The 18,482-nt window shown below is 39.2% G+C and overlaps 3 protein-coding genes across 11 annotated transcripts in view; 2 read left to right on the forward strand and 1 right to left on the reverse strand.

Annotated features, from left to right (window-relative positions):
- The window catches only part of NR2C2 (nuclear receptor subfamily 2 group C member 2), a 34,739-nt gene extending 21,209 nt beyond the window's left edge, over nucleotides 1-13,530 (forward strand). For 7 of the 9 annotated variants that reach the window (XM_017827083.1, XM_017827077.1, XM_017827075.1 and 4 more), the window contains 2 exons: nucleotides 1,339-1,444; nucleotides 3,583-6,790. In XM_017827083.1, coding sequence (XP_017682572.1) covers nucleotides 1,339-1,444; nucleotides 3,583-3,757 — 281 coding nt within the window. In that variant the 3' untranslated portion in view covers nucleotides 3,758-6,790. Of the gene's footprint in view, nucleotides 1-1,338; nucleotides 1,445-3,582; nucleotides 6,791-13,339 lie in introns of those variants that run through there. The other 2 variants (XM_017827080.1, XM_017827081.1) reach the window with 2 other exon arrangements.
- A 306-nt stretch (nucleotides 13,531-13,836) lies between these two features.
- MRPS25 (mitochondrial ribosomal protein S25) lies at nucleotides 13,837-15,213 on the forward strand. Its single transcript, XM_017827068.1, has 4 exons — nucleotides 13,837-14,002; nucleotides 14,123-14,229; nucleotides 14,514-14,601; nucleotides 14,838-15,213. Exons 1-4 carry the CDS (start codon nucleotides 13,869-13,871, stop codon nucleotides 15,028-15,030), a joined length of 522 nt encoding a protein of 173 aa, XP_017682557.1. The 5' UTR covers nucleotides 13,837-13,868; the 3' UTR covers nucleotides 15,031-15,213.
- Nucleotides 15,214-15,748: 535 nt separating this feature from the next.
- RBSN (rabenosyn, RAB effector) overlaps nucleotides 15,749-18,482 on the reverse strand; it is a 13,464-nt gene continuing 10,730 nt past the window's right edge. The window contains 1 exon segment of the mRNA XM_017827056.1: nucleotides 15,749-18,482. This exon segment is cut by the window's right edge and continues 14 nt beyond it. Coding sequence (XP_017682545.1) covers nucleotides 18,104-18,482 — 379 coding nt within the window. The 3' untranslated portion in view covers nucleotides 15,749-18,103.

An 18,482-nucleotide genomic window follows, 5' to 3' on the forward strand; every position in this document is an offset into this window, starting at 1 on the left:
TTCCTGTACATCTACTTGGAAGACTAGACTCTCAGGTTACCTTCATCTGGGAATCTATGAGTAAAAAGTTATCTGGGATGTGTGTAGTAGCAATATTAATGCAGTAAATGGTGGGAAGGATTAGAGGAAATACATTCTCAGAGTGACAAAAAGAAATTTACTTCAATTTTTATACTCTCATAAGAGGACTAGCTGAAATATGAGCAGAAATACCACTCTATTTTATATGAAAATTCCACAAAATCTCTGAAACGAAATGTAAACAGGCTGTCTTCTATTTGTTACCAAAAAAATTATAGCAGACAACTAAAGTATAATGAAGTTTTTATGAGATATGAGGATTTACTCAAAGAAGACACTTGATTTTCTGGAATGGTAAGGTAAGGACATTAAAGAAATTGGAAGTGACAGTCTTTTCAGCAAAGGTGGAAAAATGTTTCTAGGACACACAAAGGTTAATCTAAAACTGCTGACAGGCTGAGTGAAAGGCAAACTTGTTCAGAAATGTATATTATTTATTAAGGTATTTACCACTTTGAATTTAACAAAATAAAAAGGAAAGGGGTATCTTCTTATTGGTGTGTTTGGGGGTTTTTTTGTTGTGTTTTTTTTTTACATTAGTATTATTTTTCTTTTTGTAATAAAACTTAATTAGAAGATATTGGTGTCCTAAAATGTTCTTTTGCCTTTTTTTTTGTTTGTTTTTGCAGATTGTCCCATTAGGGTTAGGTTTATTAGGGTTTTTATTCAAGTTGTTAAAGCGAGAAACTCTCCAAACTCTCCAAAGGTAGCTCTGTCCTATTTCAAGGGACAAGCAGTTTGGACACAGTGAAGATATGTGGGCATAGTAAGATAGATGATATTTTCTGGGTTTGGGTTTTTTCTCAGATCACCTGACTGTCTGAGGAGCTGAGCCAGCTGGAATTAAAACATGAGACAGACTTGGGAAGGTTAAGAAATTGATTTGTCAAGAAAACAACCCTAGGTATTGCTCAGTCAGCATGGTTAGAAAAATCACAGAGGCAAACATTTAAATTTAAACCAACAAGGTTAGAAACATAAGCTCGGAGTATCATTGCCTGGTACATACCTACAGGCTTAATCTTTGTCCACTTTCTTGTGAATAACACACAACTATGCAGAGAAAAGTGAGCAAGCTAATTCTGAAGCCAAGAAGCAAACGTTCAACTGAGTGGTTTCCTTTATACAGCTGACATGTTAAACATCACAATACCAGAGAAATATTTCATTGAAATTAAATGTGAGAATTTTATAAGTACATCTCTTTCACAATGTATAGGGAACCAATCGACATACAGAAATGTTTTGTTTCTTTAGATCATCCTGGTCTGACCAGTTCAACCCAAATAGAAAAATTCCAGGAGAAGGCACAGATGGAATTGCAGGACTATGTACAAAAAACCTATCCAGAAGATACTTATAGGTATTTATTGTCTATAGTATCCAAAGTAACATTGTGGGCCGTAGCTAACAAAAGTACCAAATAACATCATTGATGTAAAAAAATTTCCTTTTTGACATCTGGGGTTTTATTGACTGTTGATGAAAAAGAACTAGAATCTCATTCATAAAAGCAAGCAGGTTTTGGTTAAGCAAAAAGTTTGTTTAAAGATACGTAGAAGCAAGAAGAGCTGTCTAGCTTCTTCCATGTAAATTTAATTTATGAGTATTTTCTTGTTTTTTGAGGGGTTTATTTGAGCCTCGTTGTCATGTTTAGAAAAGTAAACAGACTTTATTAGAAGTCTTGAGAAAACTGCTTCAGCTTACTCAAACTTTAGTTCACGCTGCCTTGTTTTTTGAGTTATTATCTCAAAGCCTCTTTGATGACTAAAAGTTAATTATCATCCTTTAAATGTTTTTCAAGTTACATATGCAGAGAAGTGTTAAAACTGTCAGTTTATAGGTCTTGGAAAAACAAGGATTACATGTGACAGAGAAGAGTAACCAACTCTTAAGCTTCTGTTTGTAAGAAATTCCACATCCTACTTATTTTCTCCCTTAGCTTCTTTTTTTTTATTAATTTCAAAGGTAGATAATCTTTGAAATTATCTATGTTGTTTTTTTCGCCCCTCAATTGTTTCTGTTTCTTATTTGCTAGAAATGGTTATCCTACTTTCTAACAATCTCCATCAAAACATCAACACAATGATTTTTTGCATTACCAGACAAATTCTAACTTCTGTCTAACAGTGTATCCTGTGAAAGGTATCCTCATCTAAAGAAGCAATCCCATACATTTAGGCAAGGTCTGAGGGTGATGTAATGAAAAAAAAAAAGAAAAAAACCCAAACCTGTCTGTAAAGAAGAGAGCTTCTCTGGTTTCTGCACTGATCTTACAGAGTTAGCATTGCGTGCAGTGAAGATGAGATTCTCTACCTCAGAAATATCCTCAAATCCCACATTCTGCTGTGTACAATTCAATCATTCTGTTTTAATTTGTGAGAGCTGGATAGTTGCCATAAAAATAAATACAGAAATTGTTCCATAGACTTACTTCTCTTAATAGTGGCTCAGGGAAGAAAATCAGTTACATTCCACAAGCAGTAATCTGTATTTTGACTGATAGTGTCTATATCTCCATGCTCACCATAGACAAGTGTAGAGAGCAAATCTGATTATTTCTGAGCAACTGAATACTGCCACAAATTGAGATAGAAGACAAGAGTTATAGGTTTCACAGAATCAACAGCACAGCTTGAATCTTTTTTCAGTTTTGCCCCAAAGTTTACAAGATATGGTATATTAGCAGAATGGACCTTATGTATTTTGTCCATAGATATTCAAGCATTTTCCAGAGCACCTGTGGTCAGTGCTACCTAAGGTTTGCTATTACGTGGTTCTCGTTCAGAAAATTTATTTGATTTGGGATTCATGATGTACATCTGCCATATAAATGACAGCAAAATGCTTTCATCACTGTCCTTAATTTCATATGCATGGAAAGTCCAGCAACTCAATACAATCACTTTGTTATATTAGGTATCTGTTAACATCCTGGTAAATAAAACCCCACAGCATTTGGCAATATGTGTGTGCTTAACAGCACATCACCCCAAATTCCTTTTCTCATTAGAAGCCAATTCTCTTTTTTCCTTTTATATATATTCAGTCCTGTTCTTGCTCTCTGGTTTGGCATGAAGTTGCTAGGCAACTGAGTACTATGCTGTTTATGGTTGAAATTTTAATTAAGCATTTTACTCTTAAAATTGTGCAAATGTTCGCACTAATCGATGTGAATACTGTTAGTCTCAGCCTTGTCCTTCAAGAGTTGGGAATTTCCAAAGCAGGCCAAGAGAACTGTGTGTTTGTACATACATGTTCTGCCTACAAAGGGCATTAACATGTCTCTCATTGGCAAACCACACAACTACTTGGTGGCTTTTCATTTCACTCGCAGCATAGAAAGGTGGCCATTTTTTTGTGGCAGCCAATTACCTTTAATTGCTTCTTTACTCCCATTTATGAGTTAAGGTAATAATAAAAGCAGATTCAGGTCTTTAGCCACAAAGTATCTTAAGCTGGTTTTATATGTATTTATAATCCACTGAACTTCTTTTTCAGGCTAGCCCGGATCCTAGTTCGCCTGCCAGCACTTAGGCTGATGAGCTCTAGCATTACCGAGGAACTGTTTTTTACTGGTCTCATTGGAAATGTTCCCATTGACAGCATAATCCCCTACATTCTCAAAATGGAAACAGCAGAATATAATGGTCAAATAACTGGCACATCTCCATAGTGGGAACAATGCAATTCAATGGATCGAAGTAATTTTCGTAAAAAACATATAATTATGAAGTTAAAAGAATAGCATTTTGCTTTGTGCAGATAATTCCAACTTGTTAACAGTTTCCTGAACAGATTTCTCCTTGTCTCTTTCCTGATGTTGACAAAATTTAAGCAGCTACTAAAAGACCTGCTATAGGACCTTTTCTGCCACAAGGAATATTTTTGCTGCCTTTCATTTAAAAGGCTATAGATTACTGAACATACTTTTCACATGCTTTGTATTTAGAAATTATCAGTGGTTAAAAGAGTTTTATAATATCAGAGATTAGTAATAAAATTACTTTAAAAGTAAAAAGAACAGTATGTATATATTTAAAAATATCCTTGGAATTAATGTCTAGTAAATGCCAGGGTATAATACTAGCACTTTGTAATCACTTCTTGTCAAAGTGACAGCATCATCAACATCCTGCTTATGAGTATGGAAAATGAAAAAAATGCTTATGTCCTTAGTCAAAATGCCAGTGATTTTTGTGAAAAGGTAGAATGCTATAGGAGACAATCATTTATCTACAAAAAGTCACTTGCTCTTATGTTATGCATGAAATATTAATGTGGATTCTTACATCAGACATCCACATTATATGAAACTATACACTGTTAAATTAGTGCAGTTGTAATTCATAGTACAATGCAGTCATAGTAACTATTATGTGCTACAATAATTACCCCACACTAAGAGGAAAAAAAGTGTTTCTTGCCCCAGTAATGATGAAATATTCAGGTTCCTTAAAGTGTGTATTCAGACCAACACAATCACGACACATGTTATTCTGAAATCAAGCCTTTTGACTGTGGGGAAAATCAGTCATTAACTGGAAGAACAATAATTTTCAAGTAGAGCTGTGTGATGCTTTTTGAGTATGCTCTTTATATTTTCAAATTTACTACTTCTCTCTGTACTCCTGAATACCCTCATCATCCAGTCACAGGTACGATTTAAAACCTGAAATGTGTAGAACCTGTGGCTGTCAGCAAGAGTATATTACAAAGCTCTCTCACTTTATTAACTTCCCACCTCCCTCTCCCTCCCTCACTGAGCACTCCCGGTTTTGCAGTGCTCTCGACCTTCCTGTGACTCAGTTTGAAACCAAAATATAGTTAGGATTTACTCTCAGTCATGTACGATTGCAGTTAATGACTGATACATCGTGGAGTTATAAAATGGACTACTTTTTAATTGTCTCAAGTGATAAGCCATCAACATGTTTTCTAGTATTGGTCATTAGCTGCTAACAGCTTTCATTTTAGTATAATTTTTTTATTATGGAATTCAAGTATTTTAAACAATCAAAGTTTTTTAAAAAAATGTCATGGCAATTAATACCTTCATCTGATCCTGGCTCATTAGATTCATCAAACATTTTAATTATTTGTATTGTAGAGGCATTTTTACTTTTGTAGTTTTATGTGACAAAAATCTGATTATATGTTCAGCACTTTTGTTTTTCTTCTGTTACTCATATTTATTTAGAAACATCAACCAGGTTGGTGTTCGTGTCTTTTCAGAGTCTGAATTGGAGCTAAAAGATCTTAAGCAGCTCTAGGTGAGGCTTCTGAAGTAATAGAAAGTCCTGACCTGGTATACTTCATGCTCATTAGGGGGCTCACATTTGTAGCACTCAGTGTGGAACAGAAACCTATTTAATTTTAACTTCTGGATGCGTTAATGTCTTTTACAGTTACCATTGCTAGTGCATTCAGAGTCTTCTCAGAAGGGTGTTACAAATAGTCCAATATACATGCAGAGATTTGTAATATTGCACTTTTATTTCTCCTGGCTTTTGCTATAGCAAATGAAATTGTCATGTTATTAATGTGATGGAAGATCTACCCTCTGTATGTGAAGTTAGCTGGACTGCAGAATTGAGTACCAACCATTTGATTGTAGTGTCATGCTGGTGGGATTGTATCAGAACTTCTGATGCACAGTCCCTTTGTTAAGGGTACACAACTTCAAAATCAATGGTGATATTCACATCAGAAGCAGTACCTGCCTTGGAAAGAGTTGGGGCCACTTTTGTTAAAATTTAAAATTTTATTCGGTTATGTCATAGTTCTAAAAGCAGAATGCATTGAACTATTGTGATATTTTTCATTGCAAAAAAGAGATTATGGAGTTTGATTTGCTTTCAGTATTTCATAAAAATCATTTAAGCAGATAAGTAAGCATTGTTAGTGGCAAATGAAATATTCCTTAGCAAAAAAACTAGCCATTGTAATATTTGTTTTTAATCTAAACACACCAGATAGCTTTTTCTTTCCAAACATCATTTCAACTTCTGATTTTTCAAGTAAAAGGGCCCCATTTTCTATACAAAAATATTTTCCTAATTTTTATTACTTGTGCTGTGATCATAACAGTTCAGCAAACAAAATAAAGGCATTACAATTTTTTTGAGAACAGAGGGATCACATGAAATAAAATTTAAAATATATGCCTTGCATTACATTTGTAAACCAAACTGGTGAGTATCATGCAGCTCTGTTTACAAATAAACTACAGTCCCCACAAATGCAAGTCCACATAATGATCTCCTTGATCAAATTCTGGTAGTCGCTTACTCTGCAAATAGTTCCCTGCTTGTTAGGGATAAAATATTAATTTTTGTAAATTGAGTAACAACCATGCAATCATAGTTAGGTTTTATTTATTCTGCATGCATTTAATAGATGAAATTAAGCAGTTCCATAATTAAGATTCGGATATTACCACCTAAAAGCTATAAAGTCTCTCTTTCCATAGCATCATCAGCATGATTTGCTGGCTTTCAGTAGTCAGAACCAAGCTAGTTAGTCCTGATGCCATTAACAAAAAGGGCTTTTTCTAACTATACACTATTTTGGTTCCAAGACTAACAGTTTGGATTGTAGAAATTTGGACTATGATGGCAAGTTCCTAGGGCTGAAGAAATATTCAGAATCTAAAACATTTTGTATATTTGAATATTAGCTATAAATAAAAGGATAGTTGGATGAGTAACCTAAGACTTCTTTCTCACATTCCGATTAAGGGCTGTTGTAAAAGTGAGACAAAAATTTGACATCTGATGGAGACACACTGAAAGGAATCACTTAAAACACTGCTATAAACCATCTTCTCCAGTGCAGTAGGGCTGCTTTGCACTCAGTTTCAAGTTTAATCACAAACTAGTTGAGGTTGGAAGGGATCTCTGAAGGTCATCTGGTCCACCCACTCTGCTCAGGCGCTACTGCTGTGTAGCACCTGTTGGCAAGGACTGTGTCCAGGTGTCCTTTGAACATTTCCAAGGATGGAGACTCCACAACCTCCCTGGGCAACCTGTGCCAGTGCTTGGTAGCCCTCAGAGTGAAAAAGTGTTTGCTGCAGTTTGAGGGAACCTCCTGTGTTTCAGTTTGTGGCCACTGCCTCTGGTCCTGTCACTGGGCAGCCCTGAGAAGAGCCTGGCTCTGTCTTCTTTGTACGCTGCAGGTACTTGTACACATAGAGGAGATCCTCCCTGAGCCTTCTCCAGGTTGAACAGTTCCAGCCTTCTCAGCCTTTCCTCATGGGAGAGATGCTCCAGTCCCTTATCATCATTTTTTTGAACTCTCTGCAGTATGTCCCTGTCTCTCTTGTACAGACACAGCAGTCCAGGTGTGGCCCCACCAGTACCGAGTAGAGGGGGAGGATCCCCTCCCTCGACCTGCTGGCGATGTTTTGCCTGATGCAGCCCAGGACACCGTTAGCCTTCAGCAGAGCAAGGGAGTGTTCCTGACTCAGGTTGAGTTTGGTGTCCTCTGGGGCCTGCAGGTCCTTTTCTGCTGACCTGCTTTCCTGCATATGTGGGTGCCTGGGCTTGTTCCTCACCAGAGACAGGACTTTGTGCTTCCTCTCTTTGAACTTCCTGAGGTTCCTGCCAGCCCATTTCTTCAGCCTGTCACAATCCCTCTTGGTGGCAGCAGGACCTGGTGGTGCATCAAGCAGTGGAGCTGCTAATCTAGTGGTGATCTGGGTGTCATGTAGCAGTGGAGCTATTTTAGCTGGCTCAAAGAAATCTTCTTTTCCTTGTACATCCATCAGAAGATAGATCTTCAAGAGGCACAGAACTGATGAAGGAATTTTCTGCCAACAGTATAGGCATTGTTTGATAGCAGTAGAAAAGGCACATCTAAGGAAAATGAGCCTCAGAAAGTCATTTGGGCTCTATGTATTAACCTTTAACATTATTTTCAGCCTCTTCTGATGACTGGACTTTTAGGCTGCTTTGACATAAGGAAGGTAGAACAGTGCACACAGTACGGCTGCAGCCATGTTTTACACTGTCTCTGCACAAAATACAAGGCTGATGTAGTTCTTGTAATTTCTGAGCTTTGTTTCATCCCTTCTGCAATGACTGGAAGATGGTAACAGGCTAATCTTAGTAGCTTTACTTTTAAATTAATTTTATTTTGTTTTTCCTTTGAAAGGGCAAACATTTCCTTATGGATATGGGACAGGAGAGTTTTTTATTATTGTAACAATTATTGAGAAACTTTCTTGATTATTAAATATTGTTTTCCTAAAGGCCAAATTTAAATGCCAAACTTGTACGTGTAAAACTTGGAGTCAAAGGATCACAGCTGCAAAGTGATTCTAAGAAAAGTTCATCTCACTGAAGCTCTACTTAGTGCCTAAAATTTACTTTCTCCAGAATTTTTGAGGTCCTGTTTCTGCAGCTCTTGAAATGAAAATATTTTAACTCGGTAGAAATACAGTGATAAACTATCTGATTAGATTTATCTGAACTTGAGCAAATGTGTATATTAGTCATAATTCATTCAAACAAATGTTAAAATTCTGTGCTCACTGAAACTGGGACATTCAGGGAATGATAATGAGGCAATAATGTCCATTGTCCGTGTGCTTCATTTGTTTTCCAACTCTTATGAGAAGGAACTGGATTTGCATCTTGTAGGTAAAAAGCATTTTGGGCTAGCTTTATACTACTGATTTTTATTGCATTTGTGACAAGTGCAAGAAGGTATACTACTTTTCTTCCCTTTATTTACTTATATTGGACTAGAGAGACACACAACTAACACCATGTGTAAAAGTCCTCTTTCTCTGCCTATTTACAATTTACAAAAGCTGCAATGGTTTTGGTGTCAGTGGAGTTACTCTGGCATGAAACTGGTAGAAGAGGAAAAAATTATCTTCAGGGAGAGATCCCTCTAAGGGATCGTGCAAGCCTTTGTTTTAGCTGCCTTAAAATGTTAGATTATTAGAGCGGCCTAGTTTTCAGAGCACTCTGGGGCAAGAAACTACTGTTGGTCTCCACGTGATGTCATTTACCAACCCTCCTTTTACCATCTTCTGAAGCCCTTGGTTCCCCAGGCAGCCACAGTGGCTCCAGTGGAGCGCTCTGACTCAAGGTCTCTGCAGAATCCGGCTGGCTCTGCATTGCCATTCCAGTCCCCTTTGGCAAAGGCACGTTCTGAGCCTGTGACAGAGAAACCAAGTCAGGGCTGAAGCTTCCAGGTGAAAGCAGTTTCCTGACTCTTGTTTCTCCTTTGACAGAGACTGTAAAACACTTCTGTGGGTTTTTATTGTTGTGTATAGTACACAGGACTCACAGATTCCTGAGTGAGTTCAGCCGGGATATTGCAGATGTCAGTAGATTTTCCTGCCTATTAAAATTAAGACAGTAGTTGGGATTCTTCCCTGATCACCTGTTGTTTAACTAGTAAGAGATAATTGAAAAAAAAAAAAAAAAGGCACCAAATAGCATGAGTAGCTAATGGTATTGGGAGTGCAGTTTAGCCGGGAAGGTGGAAGTGGGAATTACTGTGCTGAGGATACTGCCCAAGCAGTGCCAAAGCAGCTTCCTGCACTGACAGCTTGAGGTAGGGCCCTGTTGGAATCAAGTGCTGTGAGCAGTGGAACTGGCAAGTCAGTCAGACGTGCACAGGTGTACCAGCAGATACCTACTGGATGATATCCTGAAAAGAAAAAAAATGTTGATTTTTCTGTTTGAAATCCCTCTCTTCCCCTCCAGTTACTCTTTAGAGTGCAAAACCAGGGTAGGTTGGGTTTTTTTTCACCTACTCTCATCCATAGGAGAAAAAGCAGAAATGCCAGCAAACACAGGTAGGTTCCCATCTGTCTCAGGGCTTTGCCACACTGACCCACACAGCCACAGAAGAGCTTTTGCGGTGGTTGGCTCTGGTGATGAGCATGGGCCAGCTGTGAGAGCAGTACGCAACAGCTGCAGTCCTGCTGAGGCCATGGTCACCCTAGGGAGGAGAGGGATGAGCAGAGGACAGATTGCCAGCATCTGCTCAATCTTGAGGACAGAAAATTAGTTTAAAAAACAGCTCTATATGAAAAAAGTTACTACGAGGGCATGGCAAAGGGAAGAAAATGAAAACATTTACTTTTTGCACCTTTTAATTCTGAAGTTTCTGAGTTGTTTAAACAGTAAATATTCCTGAACTAAATTCAGGTTTATTGTTTGATGAAAAATGTCATTAACCCCTCTTGTTAGATAATGCTACAACCCTACTTCAGTTGCAATCAATGTTATCAACATTATGGTGGGAATTACTTTTGAAAAAACTTAAAGCTTTATTTATACTGAGGTTGCAAGTTAAAGTAAAATTTCTTTGTAAACTTTAGATGCTCTAAATATATTGGACTTGGAAAACATCAAAGACTAGAAATATCTTATTACTGAGTTTTTTGTTGTGAAGTCATACACTAAGTTCATCACAGGTAATACTGTCATAATGTTCTATAATTCCCACAGCCTGTTCAATCCTCTGAGTTACATGAATGCTTTGAAAATGGCTTATTATTGTTAAATTCATGCCTGTCTCCTTTCTTTTTAAAGGCTTTCATAGAGTTGTACCTGTCTTTATTTTGTGCCTCCCACCATTGTGCATTTCTGCATGTTCAGTTGTAAAACTCACTCGAGCAGCTGATGCATATGTACATAGCTGTATGTATGTGTGTATGAATGTATATGTTTATACCTCTGCCTGAATATATTCTGTACAGTGTATAGAAAACCCCTGCTGTGTGTATATATGTACAGACATGGAGCCACTATTCATCCATTCTATGTGCTAAAGCTTTTCGTTCACTTGCTAATCCAGAGCTTCCTTGTTTGCATTTCTTAGCCCAAACTAAACTTATCATCACCTAAGCAGATGAATCCTCCTGAATTTCAGAGCTTTGCAGATTTTTTTCTAAGCCAGTCTGAATTCAATATTTTCTGTTCAGAACTGACAAATGTATTTCATGAATTTTCTGGCTTTTACATTACTCCCTTCACCTTTTCTCATTTGACCTGTAGAAGTCGCCGAGTGAATAGTTAATTGAGCATATAATGGCTGTTAAAAACAATTAACAAATAACTACAGTTATAGAAAATACTTCCCTGCTTTCAATCCGTACTCATTCTCTTTCAGCCTTCTGAGATACTCTCTAGTAAAGTTGCATTTTGCAGTGAAGCTTGGTAAGAGATTGATACTTTTTAAGCCTTTGGCAGTGGCAAATTGAAACCAAACCAACTTTCCCTTTATTGTTGAACTGTAGCACACAGAACAGGAGACAATGAATGCTGTTTAACAAATCAATATTCATATTGCCATAGTGATCACATGAAACCAGCCTGTGAGTTAAATACAGACTCAGCGCTCTGTTCACTGGAACAGCAGCTCTGGGACAGTGGTAATTAAACAGGAGGGACATTGCAGGTAGCTTGTTGCTTAGCGAGCACTAAAACTTCTTCAGGATTTTGACAATGAATTTCAATTCAGTCAAGCTGAACAAAGCTTGATTTAATTGTCTGAGTAATGTCCATTTCCTTGTTCTTTCCTTTGCTTGGCCTGGAATCTGCTCAGCTCCTGCACTGCATGTGACGTTCCCACTGTCCATGTGGGGCCTGAGCACACAGTTGTGAAATGAGTTGTGGAGTAAGACAGTTTGTTATTCATAAGGAGGACTTAAACATTTACATTATCAAAATATAAATAGTTCATGTTCTTTTCCCTTCTGATGAAGTTACAAAGGGAGCCTTCTGTAAAATAAATGTATTAACTATGGGGTTTTAAAAAAGCATTTCACAGACCACGTAGGGAGTTCAGCAAGTCTTGTTTTTGTCATATTAAAAAGCTGAAGCAGACTTTTCTGGGCATTTATTTCCACTTTCTGTACTCCATGTGGCAAAGACTTGTGTATGTTTAGGCAGATAAGCAGACATCAGTCAAAATAATGGGAGCTTCTTGCATGCTCACATTATTTTATAAAGTGAACCACAAGTCTGAGTCAGGCTTTGTGCTTGAAAGGTCTTTGCTGTGGAAAATGTTAAGAACATTCTCTTCTGCATTGGCAATAAATGTTTGTAAGCTTTTGTTTCAAATTTAGGAAAAAAGGGTAACGTTTCAGAACTTAATTTTTGCGATTTTCAGCAGGAAAAATATTTAAATTAATGGCAGGAATTCCTGTGACAGGTGATCCTTCATTGGTCTGGACAACTGGTGCTGTTTGAACTCTTGGTTTCCTCTTTAAAGGTGAATGGAAACCTGAATGTCTGTTAATGTTGTACTGCAGGAGCAGTTGTAAAGATTAGGAAGCTAATTGGGGTATGAACCAAGATTTAATCTGTTAAAAAATCCAATTTTTAATTTGGAAAAAAAAACCCATATTTTACAATTGTCAAGTTGTTTTATATCCACATTTGAATTGTTTGTATTCTGAAAGACGAAATGTTCTCAAATGTAGTGGCAATAAAGGCTCTGTGATAATAAACCACGGGTCCATTTAAAGATATTTTTGATGATCGTAGGTTAAAAGTAGGACTGAGTAAATTTCAAACAAAAAGAATAGTCTTTAAGAAGAAAACATTCTACCTACAGACTGGATGTGTTAAATTTTTCATATATGGAATCAATGTTAAATGTTGGAATATTTTTAATAATTATTCTGTACTCTGAAGTACATTGCAAGCCAGTGTTCAGTTTCCTAACTGAAAATTGCACATTAAGTGTTTTATCTGTTTGGCACACCAGGGAGTGCTGAGCTCCTACAAAAAGCAAATTTTTATAAAAGGAAGCATCTACTTTTAATTCCTTGGGATATTTTCTGGATATCTCTGTTCATTATAACTTAGAAAACTAATGTTTATGTTATTTTATTTTTATTTCAAGTTAAAAACTTTGCAAAAGTTGTTAATTTCTCACAGCTTCTTTTGTGAAATAAGCATTGTTGTGTGTGATAGCATTTAAAAATAATAGCATGTTCTTTTTTTAATCGGAATTTTATATCTAATCAATGTATTCAATCACAAAGAGGAATTTGCATTGTTGTGTTTGTATATAGAGTATTACAGTGCATGATTTAGCTTATGCATTTTATTAAATGCTGTTTAAATGTGGCATTATATTGTTGTGGTTAATACTAGCTAAATGAGGTTTATACCATTAAAGTGAATTACACATATAACTGCATTCTTGAGTTTTATTTTTAAGTTCACTATTTTCTCTTAAACAGGAGGTATCTAAGCCAAATACATAATTTACTATCTTTTAGGGAGAAACAGCATTTTGCCTTCATTACCGTGATTATCTTATGAGAGATTTAACCGGGTCTGATACAGAAGAGAAATCCCATGAACTTTACTGACTCCAGGGAGCTGCTCTAGGAGGAGAGAAGGCTTTTCCTGAAGTTTTACTTCATCTTGAACAGCCAAGTTTTTAATAGTCACAAACCTGTAGCTGCTGTGCTCAGGGCACCCGGCCCTGGCAGGTGCGCGGACAGAGCGCAGGTACCGCCGGGGCCCGGGCGGGCGCCACCGCAGCCCCTGAGGCTCCGCCAGTGCCGACGCTGACACTGGCCCGGCCCCTGTCCTAGTCCCGGTCCCCGACCTGGCCCCGGTCCCGGTCCCGGTGCTGGTCCCCGACCCCCGTCCCGACCCGGACCCAGACCCAGACCCAGACCCGGACCCAGACCCAGACCCGGTCCCCGACTCCCGACCCGGACCCAGACCCGGCCCTCGCTGAGGGCGCCGCCCGCCAGGGGGCGCGCGGGGCCACTCCCGCCCCTTCCGGCCGCCGCCGCGATGCCCATGAAGGGCCGGTTCCCGATCCGGCGGACCCTGCGCTACCTCAGCCAGGGCGATGTCGTGTTCAAGAGCGCGGTGAAGGTGATGACCGTGAACTACAACACAGCGGGAGAGCTGAGCGAGGGCGCGAGGTGAGCGCGGGGCGCGGCGGGAGCGCGGGCGGCCCCTGCAGAGACACCGGGGCTTGCGTGGGCCGCGTCCTCCGCGGAGACGCCGCGCCAGCTCCTGCGTGCTTTTCTCCTCCTTTCCAGAAAGTTCGTGTTTTTCAACATTCCCCAGATCCAGTACAAGAACCCCTGGCTGCAGATCATGCTGTTCAGGAACATGACCCCCTCGCCCTTCCTCCGGTTCTACCTGGGTAGGTCCCGCCCGGGCCGCGGGAGCTGCGGCGTCACAGCCGCGATCGTGTCGTTCAAGACTCGGCGGGGAAAGGAGCTGCTTGTTGGGAAAAGCGGCTTCACCCCTCGGCAGCTCCCCTAGAATTGCCCTCGTGGAGATTTCGCTTTTCCACTTAAACCTTGCGTCGTACATTAACTGCAGCAGGGCCGCGGATCTCTCTGTTGTGTGTTTACATCCTCTCTGAACAGTGTGCAGGAGGGATATGGTACTATTTAATACAGGATTATGAATTTTTCTTGACAGACAATGGAGAACAAGTTTTGGTTGACGTGGAAGATAAAACCAACAAAGAGATAACAGAGCACATTAAAAAAATCCTGGGGAAAAGCAAGTAAGTAACATGTAATAAGGTAATGTACCATCCAGCATACAGAATATAACGCATGGAAACTTTTGTCAGGAATACAGAAGGAAATACTACTATTCCCAGACAAAACTGACACGAGCTAGGTAAAGTTCACAAGCTAAGAACTGTAAATCCATCTTTCTGGTAAACTGGGTCCAGGGAAAGGAGAGGAAGTGCTGTGGTTCGGGCTTCTGATAGTAACAAACAGATCTCTTTTCTAGAGAAACACTTGAAAAAGAGGAAAGAGAAAGGAAAAAACTATCACATCCAGCAACTTTTGGGCCCAAGAAGTATCATCTGCGAGAATGCATGTGTGAGATTGAAGGCCAAGTTCCCTGCCCTGCTTTTGTGCCACTGCCCAAAGAGATGAGGGGAAAATACAAAGCTGCTATGAAAAATGAAGCATCAGCCTGACAAGTTGTGCAGCTGTTTTTCCTCAGGGCTGGATGATGACGGTGCTTCAGTGAGAGACAAGAGCTCACGGTTCCTGGAAACAGGAATAAGCAAGTTCATTCAATACAGACAACCCTGCCTCATAAATCTTGCAGCTACAACTAGAATAATTCAAGTGAAAAATAAATAAAAGTTAAAACCACAGCTTTTTTGGTGCCAGTTTTACAAAGTATTAGTCAACAGTGGAAAATGAAATTACTTGGAGCCTTATTTCCTACTCATGCCTGCAGGTAAACGATGAAACCATTATGGCAAAACCAATATCGTGTTTTCTTTGGGATAGAGAGGCTAGACTAACAAATTAATTTATTTTAGAAGCAGCACAGAATTCCATAATTTCCTAAACAGTCCATACAAAGGAGAACCATGTCTTGAATTATCAACTTCCAGCAAATCCCAGCCAGCAAGTCCATTGTGCTTCAAAGTCCTGTGCTGCTATATAACTCCTCTTACCTCAAACATCCTCCCTGCACATAGTCAAAAAACCCTTCTAAATCATCACAGCTTCTGCCTCAGCAAACAGTACAGAATACCTGTAATTTGTATAAATGTGATAGATTGCACTCTATTGCACAGACCTTTACATCAGGCTTATCTGTGCATTTTGGAACTCGTGCTCGAGTACAAAATTTCACACCGATTCAGGCATCCTGTACAAATTGTCAAGGACAAACACAGCACAAAATAAACATGTTGTTTTATTTCATCTGTTTACAAAGTTTCCATACAGAGTAGTGCATGCAGCTGTAACAAAACTCAGTGCTAGTTATTTATTGAGCTTTCTGCTTAAGACATCTTCATTCCCTTGTGCCTTGCAAACCTCACAGCAGTCTCAACACCAGCAAAGATCTGCACTGTGGAGATGAGTTTAGTATCAGCTATCTAGTCTATCACATTTAACACTGACAAAGATCGTGAGGTATGCTAGTCTGTTATCTGCTTGTAAAAATAATATATTACATGTACAGTAAGAATAGTTATTAGTGTATTAGACAGAAAATACAAACAAGGCAGGATAGTTGCAACAAGGAAAAAAGTCGCTTTTAAATGTGAAAGCAGAAGCCACCGAAACATTTTTTCATGTTGATATCAAAAAAAGCATTAGGTTAGAGTGCAGGGAGCAATCCTCCTGACTAGCAAACAAGCCTGTCCTCAATAACTGCCTTATACTATACAATTCCAGGGATTATGTTTATTTATCAACAGCTTTTGCTGCCTTCATAAATCTGGTGCCAAGCACACGAGTTCTGTTTGTTTTAAGACCTTTCAGAATTCTCTGTTCTTTTTTGCACTTGATGCAAAATAACACTCATGGACTCAATCAGCTCTAATAAAACATCAGCATAAAAACTTCATGGTCTTAAACCAAACTGTTCCGTTCACCTTTCAACTCCAGATTCAGGCTACACTAGAGATAACATCAGCTGTCCTTGACTGGCTATTCTGTTTTGATCCCTTACCAGTGCTATTAAGTGAGGATATAGGTGGTTTGGGCTTTTTAAACAACAGTTCCACAAGTCCCTACCTCCACTTATTTGCAGCAAAATAAAACCAGAGTTCCTGCCCTTTAGGTAGCAGAATCATCTGTGTCTCTCAAATCTCATGCAGTGCTTGGGTTACAGCTACGCCAGTATCAGAGACATAGTTAAAAAAGACATGTCCCATTCCAGAGAACTTCACACTTCTGAGTAAGCCCATTGCTATTAGTGCTGTACAGTGTGATCTGCCTGATTTTTCTCTATTTCAGCTTTAAATAAAGAAACCCTTTAGACTGACTCCTCCTCCCCACCCCTACATACACTGATTCCTGATGATGGATGGACCTGTGCCTTTCAAAGATAAAAATCAAAGCAGCTCAAACTCCATCTTTCTCAAAGACAGAGGCTGACCTAGTCCTGAGGTGACCCTGCATTTGTCCAGCTGTAAGCCCTCCTGCAGCACAGGTGCTGGCTGTCACCTGGTCACCCCCTAGGCCACAGGATGACAAGAGGTCTTCAATCTGAAGTTCCTTCTTAAAGACAGACATGCCTGATTCTCACAAATATTCCTGAGGGGAATCTAACAAGAAAGAAAATTGTCATTTGGTACTACTGCAGCCACAGACTTTTATCTCCTAGCTTTCATGGAATTCCAGTTCAGTGGCACCTCAGGTTTCCATTACAAAAAAGATCTTTTGTTCCTTGAATGCTAAAAAAAAAAGGGTTCCAGTCTCATAAATACAACAAACATGATCATTCTGTCACCCAGAGGATTGAAAGGAATGTATAGATTCCATAATATAATTAGGAATTGGAGGGTCACCCTTTATATACTATAGTTTGAAGTGGTGCTGGCCTAATGCTGCTTTCCCTGGAAATGAGCAGACACTTGCTCCCTAAGGAACAGGTCTGAAGCCAGCATAGCACTATGACATGGTGCTCAGAGCAAAGGGGAAACCAGAGGTGATGAAAAGACAGCACCCAAATTTTCCTTGGGCATCTTTATGCACACATTAAAAAGTTACTCCTATTAAGATCAGTCAGAAAGTTCTTCTCAGCCTTAAAATCCCTTTTACACACTTATTAGCATTGCACAGGCTTGATCTGCAAGCCTGTACATTCGGCACAGTGGAGAATCACAGCAGCTTTTTAGCTGCACTTTCCCAGAACACCACTAGCAACTCAGCTACCCTGGGTCATCAACAGAGGAAAGGCCAACACTACAACAGAAAGGGGGGAAAGAAGGCAAAACCAACATTCCAATCATTTCCAAATCATAGTTCCCTATTAGCACTTAACCTCTTTGACCAAAAATAAGCATTCGGTAAGACCAGTTAGCTGTTTTAAATTTCCCTAGTATAAGCCTTTGAGACCAGCAGCATACCTCAGACATTCTTTCTTCAAGACTGTGTAGAGTGGCAATGCCTAAATGAAAGTGCTTTAAGGTCAGGATTCTCCCACTTCCCTCTTATGATCTGTACTCCAGCCTATAAGTATCTGCCTTACCTTCCCATATTTAACAGCAGATTGAATTATTACACAGCCCTGTTGCTGCTTCAGCAGTTGGATTTCTCCTTCTGCTTTGCTAATGTGTGCTTCAGTTCCTTTAAGTTCTCTGTCAGTACCTCCACCTCATCCAGTCGTCCACTATGTTTGGCATCAAATATATAAGCTTTGATATTATCTATCTGTTGGAGAAGCAGTTCTTCCTCTATAACCTCCTCTCCAGAGATCTCACTGCCATCCTCCACTTCAAAGGGATTAGTAGAGGATCCCTCTTCAAATGGATTCCCTGAATTCCAACTGCCCCCACCAGCCTTTTGAAACGGATTTTCATCCTCTTCAAAAGGGTTTGAAGTACTGCCAGGTGCTCCATTACTTTGTTCCTCCTCCTCCTCACTTTCAAATGGATTATATTCTTTTTTATCACTTTGC

Source organism: Lepidothrix coronata, unplaced genomic scaffold (genome assembly GCF_001604755.1).
Source record: "Lepidothrix coronata isolate B3197 unplaced genomic scaffold, Lepidothrix_coronata-1.0 Scaffold134, whole genome shotgun sequence".
In the NCBI taxonomy this organism is placed as follows: domain Eukaryota; kingdom Metazoa; phylum Chordata; class Aves; order Passeriformes; family Pipridae; genus Lepidothrix; species Lepidothrix coronata.

Bases quoted from the DNA above. Each gene is read 5' to 3' on its own strand.
- MRPS25 (XM_017827068.1), top strand. From the start codon at position 13,869: ATGCCCATGAAGGGCCGGTTCCCGATCCGGCGGACCCTGCGCTACCTC. The intron at 14,003-14,122 runs GTGAGCGCGGGG...CCTCCTTTCCAG, and splicing joins GAGCTGAGCGAGGGCGCGAG to AAAGTTCGTGTTTTTCAACA. The intron at 14,602-14,837 runs GTAAGTAACATG...TCTCTTTTCTAG, and splicing joins AAAATCCTGGGGAAAAGCAA to AGAAACACTTGAAAAAGAGG.